A 6,020-nucleotide genomic window follows, 5' to 3' on the forward strand; every position below is an offset into this window, starting at 1 on the left:
GTTTTAGCAATCCCATTCCTAGTCGATTTAAACCACTTACACAGTAAGATGAAATTATTACAACTCCCCAAAAAGATTCAGTGATGGCAGAGGTAACTGGCTTCAGTGCTGAAAAAAATCAACTATTGCAAATCCTAAAAGAGACAGCAAAGAACATCCCCACCCCTTCCCCATGAGCACCCCTCCCTCCTCCCCATCGAAGAAACTTTGCATCAATTTTAGGTAACAAAGTCGCTTGACAGAAGCTTGCCTTCTTAAGAGACATGTCTGATTATTTTCGACAACAACATTTAAAATATTAGTTTGCAACCACGCCAACAAAAAGGGGTTCTTTTCTCTTCTACTCCTGAAAAAAAAGCAATTTTGCTTGTCACAGACAATGGCCATAAAAGAAAATCAGCATTGTCTTTTCTATTTTACACTGTCCTTGTAGAGGTTCCTGGTCTTTCTTGGTTCATTTCTTGTTCTCGTATTTCTATGGAGTATTCCATCGGCGAGTTCTTTGCTTCCTATAATACCAAAAAAAAAGTAATTTAAAGACATCTAAAGTATCCTAACCAGGCAATGGTACGCGAACACTTTACTGTTAAGCATAAGTACCAAATTTACGGTCGAGAGATGACAGGAATAAGGGATTTCATCGCTGCACAAGAAAGTCCTTTGTTAAAAAAAAGATTTTCTCAATAAATTGAAATGACAATATATTCATACACTTCTGTAGCTCCTTTGTGTACAGCACAGCTAGATTTTCTCCTTGTAAACACGAAAGAAGAAAAGTTGGGAGTTTCAATTTTTCTTTACGTTAAAGAGGTAACCAACGAACCAAATTTACGAAATCTTTTCTTTGCTATTAAAAACATACCTTTATTTTTCAAACGCAAATGTCACGTCATCTCCAATCAGCATAAACGGTGCCCACCTTGAAACCTTGGTAAAGCCGTGGTCTCTCATCCACTTCATCGCCGCATGAAGAGATTTACTGGCACTTTCTCCATCAACAAGGTGCTCGTAAAAACGACTCATCAACTTCTTTGTTGCACTGTCGTCTAGAGTCCACAGTGCCACCAACACTGAGCGTGCACCGGCTCCTAGAAACGCGCGAGCGATTCCAACAACTCCCTCAGCTCTAATTTGTCCACGGCCACTGTGACAACAGCTTAGCACCACCAGTTTAGCTCGCACTTTGACTTTTGAAATGTCGGACATTTTCAGAAGGTAGTCGTCTTCTTGTGGAATTCCGGTTGGTGTAGTAGATCCTGGATGGACCGGATCTAGAGGGGCAAGAGCAATTTCTCCTCTTTCAGCATTACCATGTGCAGCGATATGTATCAGACTCACTGAATTCAGCTTCTCAAGTACCGCTTTCTTTGTTGCGTCCTGTCCTAACAAAGGCCAAACGCCCAGCCGTCGTGCGATCATCTCTGCTTCCCTTCTTGCACCAGGCAATGGTACGAACTCTTTATTGACTTCTTCCCTGTAAATCACCACACCAACATCAGGATCACCCACTACCAGAGCACCAGTCTGACAGTGATAGTCCGCAGGACTGTCCTGGATGAGCTTCAGAGTCGTCAAAGAAGGAACCACGCGGATTCTGAAACGCTCCGATAAATATTTCTCACTTTCATTGAGTAAAGCTGGAAATGGAACACGGTACAGGTTGCGATCAGGCACAATGATGATTTCGGGCTCGTCAAGTAAGTCGGACACAGGATTGATGAGCAGCTCGTAGAACAATGCTAGACTCGGTTCGGGATCATCCTTATTCCCAGGCTTACCTTGTCGCAAAGTTGCGGAACTCTCTTCCTGAAAAGATTCAGGATTTGTTTCAATGTCATTGCCATTCAAGGATCGATCTTCGCAGACGTCCTCGGGTAGAATACCAAAGTCTTGGAAGCTTTCAGCCATGATAGCAAAAAATTCATCCAAATTTTCGGCAACCTTTGCTAATCTTGTGTTAAGAGTCTTTTTATCCACTTGAAGTTTTCGGAACTGAATGACTCCGCTTGTCTTGAGAATCCACAAAAACACTGTTTGATCAAAATAAGAAATGTATAGACAAGTAGAGTTACTTTCTTTCTTCATGACATTTTCAACAACAGTCCATGATTGCGGGTCAGCTGATATGGGATTTTCAACAGAGTACTGAGTTGCCATCAAGTCTGCTAAGGCTCTAGCCCGTCCAAGCTCTGTAACATAAAGAGCAGCCTTAAAATTTCCAGCACTACAAAACAAATTACTTAGCTGCAGGTAAGGAAAAACATGCACGTCTGCAAAGGATATTTTTAACTCATCGCTGTCTTGAAGAAAACCTCGCATTGTTTCGGATTTTTCAATACTTCGAAACAAAAGAGAAAAAGCTTCCTGAAAGTTGTTTCGTGCTAACTTCGTCAATGTAAGACTGCAATAGCAAGAAAACTCAGTTTCAACGTTTCCAATGTTTTCACTTATTGACAGTGCCTTCTCAAGATATTCTTCAGCCACGTCATGATCGCCCTGAGATTGAAGCAGGTGCCCAAGGCTGAGGTAACTTCTTGCTTTTAATGCTCTGTCACCAATTTCAACTGCAATCGCAAGTCCTTTCTCATAGCAGGCTTTAGCTTTATTTTTATCGCCAAGGGACTTATGAAAATGGCCTTCTCGTACGTAACACTTTGCTTCTGTCCCCTTATTACCACTTTTCATACTGATCGCAAGTCCTTTGTCATTATATTCTTTAGCCTTGACATATTGACCGAGAGAACGAAACGCATTTCCTAGGCTTCCATAACTTGTTCCTTCTCCTTCTCTGTCACCAATTTCCATGCTGATCGCAAGTGCTTTTTCATAATATTCTTTAGCCTTGACATATTCACCGAGAGAACAAAACACAGTTCCTAGGTTTCCATAGCATCCTCCTTCTCCTTTTCTGTCACCAATTTCCATGCTGATCGCAAGTGCTTTTTCATAATATTCTTTAGCCTTGACATATTCACCGAGAGAATCAAACACAGTTCCTAGGTTTCCATACCACATTCCTTCTCCTTTTCTGTCACCAATTTCCATGCTGATCGCAAGTGCTTTTTCATAATATTCTTTAGCCTTGACATATTCACCGAGAGAACAAAACACAGTTCCTAGGTTTCCATAGCATCCTCCTTCTCCTTTTCTGTCACCAATTTCCATGCTGATCGCAAGTGCTTTTTCATAATATTCTTTAGCCTTGACATATTCACCGAGAGAATCAAACACAGTTCCTAGGTTTCCATACCACATTCCTTCTCCTTTTCTGTCACCAATTTCCATGCTGATCGCAAGTGCTTTTTCATAATATTCTTTAGCCTTGACATATTGACCGAGAGAACGAAACACATTTCCTAGGTTTCCATACCATCCTCCTTCTCCTTGTCTGTCACCAATTTCCATGCTGATCGCAAGTGCTTTTTCATAATATTCTTTAGCCTTGACATATTGACCGAGAGAACGAAACACAGTTCCTAGGTCTCCATAGCATGTTCTTTCTCCGTTTCTGTCACCAATTTCCATGCTGATCGCAAGTGCTTTTTCATAATATTCTTTAGCCTTGACATATTCACCGAGAGAATCAAACACAGTTCCTAGGTTTCCATAGCATGTTCCTTCTCCGTTTCTGTCACCAATTTCCATGTTGATCGCAAGTGCTTTTTCATAATATTCTTTAGCCTTGACATATTGACCGAGAGAACGAAACACAATTCCTAGGTTTCCATAGCATGTTCCTTCTCCTTGTCTGTCACCAATTTCCATGCTGATCGCAAGTGCTTTTTCATAATATTCTTTAGCCTTAACATATTCACCGAGAGAAGAAAACACATTTCCTAGGTTTCCATAACATGCTCCTTCTCCTGCTCTTTGACCAATTTCCGTGCAGATCGCAAGTGCTTTTTCATAATATTCTTTAGCCTTGACATATTCACCGAGAGAAGAAAACACATTTCCTAGGTTTCCATAACATGCTCCTTCTCCTGCTCTTTGACCAATTTCCGTGCAGATCGCAAGTGCTTTTTTATGATATTTTTTAGCCTTGACGTATTCACCGAAAGATTGAAACACAATTCCTAGGCCTCTAAAAGCGATTGCTTCTCCTCTTCTGGTAGCTATTTTTTGCATGAGAGGGATTGTTCTCTCATAAAGTTCTTTTGCTTCAGCATACATACTTTGACTCTCATATATCTGAGCCAGAACTATGCTAAGGGCACCTTCTTGGACTACATCACCACAGTCGCGGTAAATGGTGAGAAGTTCCCTGCCGTACGCTATTGCATTTGTGTGATCGCTGACACAGCGGTACGCCTCAAACATGGTACGATAGATTCCAATGTACATTATTTGCCGTAATGGCTTTTCTACGCTCAGCACTTTATTACTGAGCAAAACTAAGCTTTCCTGGTATAACTCGATGGCTTTTAGAGCACGACCGGTGTTGAGAAGGAAATTAGCGATAAGCAAGGCTATACAGATGGCTTGTATAATTTCTTCTACGTAATTCATGACGCTTTCCTCAGTGAGTCTTGTAACTGAAAAATAACCAAATAAGGCTGATTGTAGAATTTTGCCGTAATACGTAATGAACTTTGTGTAATTACGAAGAAGAGTAGGGACTCGAAAAAACCAAGTTTTAGCAAATTAGCATTCTAAGTCTGTGCATTATACTTTTAAGTCCGATGGACTAAAGGAATAAATGGTGAAAGAGTGCTTGCTGTAACAAGACCGAAATCATTTCGGGTGTACAAGTTCATTTTCTCTATTTTGTACCTGACATTTCCGATTCGCTCAAACCAGAAAATGTTGGAATGTACAAATCAACTTTGGCTATATAAAACTTTTCATACGTAAATTCAACCTCGGTAAAAGCTGGAGTTATCATTCAAGTCCACACGTGAATAAGTTAGTCAAACGGAGAGTTGAAGAATGACGTTTACGGTGAACGACAAATGGAATTATTTTCGTCTTAATTTGTTTTCTTTATCTATAATGCTTAAGAGTGCCTGCCTGTAAAAATCAGACAAATTCTTAATTTCGCGGCAAGGGTCGAAAATTCGATTTCGCTTATATTCTTATGGTAGATAGGCTAGGGCATGACAAAAACTACTGGATAGTTTTTTTTGGCAAAATATCCTTTTATTTCAAAGAAATATGCAAATTACCAAATTCCGTTAAGATCGTCATTTGACGCACCATTTTGTTAAGCAAGTTTGAGAGCCTCGCATGCAAAACTACATCATTCTTCCGTCTTTAAAACACTCAAATATTTTTGTGCAATGTTTAAATGTGTACTGGGTTGATTTTAGGGAAAGTTGCGTTGTCGTTTTGGGTGCAAAATAATTAAATTTCGAAGACATGTATTTCATTCACTTAAAAGTACGTCGTGAATATAATTAATTTTCACCATGTGCGAAACCTTCAAATGGATCAAGCTTCTGGTGGTTGGATTGCAGAAGGATGGTCTACAGATTCCTGTAAAAATTTCTCTGGGCAAATGATTGTGAGCGACGCGAGAGCTTTTCAAAGTACGTCAAAAATGCAAACATTTGGCCATCCGTCGTCAAATTTCAATTTACGGGTTAGACGTATATTTTAGCATGCGCCACATGACTTGACCTATGTTAAGTTGAAATAGACACAGAGCTGATAATTTCGAAATGTTCTAACCTCATTTGCTGTAAAAGGCAGGTCCAAAGCCGATTTGACGTGCTTCTCTCACCATTCGTCGCACATAAAGCAGAAGTTTGCTTTTGTTTACATAACGTCCGATGTACATCGCCAACTGTCAACTTATTTAACGGTCGAATACCATGAATCTGTGACCCTCTTTCGACACATATGATCACCACTGCATCTAAGTCAAAAACGGCTAAGTCATTTGTAGATAGTTGCTTGCTTTGCACTACACCAAACTATTACGTTTGATCATCATGGTTTGATGGCTTGAATCCTTGCTTGAAGCGGTTCCTTGTTCGTCACGCAATGCTGTCATCCCATTTTAGGGGGTAGGGGTAGGA

The 6,020-nt window shown here is 40.2% G+C and overlaps 1 protein-coding gene across 1 annotated transcript; it reads right to left on the reverse strand.

The window, feature by feature from the left end:
* Positions 1–393: 393 nt before the first annotated feature.
* Positions 394–4,994, reverse strand: LOC145477787 (uncharacterized). The gene is made up of 2 exons (XM_081455613.1): positions 863–4,994; positions 394–509 (listed from the first exon to the last, which is right to left on the reverse strand). Exon 1 carries the CDS (start codon positions 4,507–4,509, stop codon positions 865–867), a length of 3,645 nt encoding a protein of 1,214 aa, XP_081311739.1. The 5' UTR covers positions 4,510–4,994; the 3' UTR covers positions 394–509; positions 863–864.
* Positions 4,995–6,020: the final 1,026 nt, after the last annotated feature.

This window comes from Orbicella franksi, chromosome 2 (genome assembly GCF_964199315.1).
Source record: "Orbicella franksi chromosome 2, jaOrbFran1.1, whole genome shotgun sequence".
Lineage (NCBI taxonomy): Eukaryota > Metazoa > Cnidaria > Anthozoa > Scleractinia > Merulinidae > Orbicella > Orbicella franksi.

What these genes read in the sequence shown, in the direction of transcription:
- LOC145477787 (XM_081455613.1), bottom strand. Translation starts at nt 4,509, where the DNA reads ATGAATTACGTAGAAGAAATTATACAAGCCATCTGTATAGCCTTGCTT.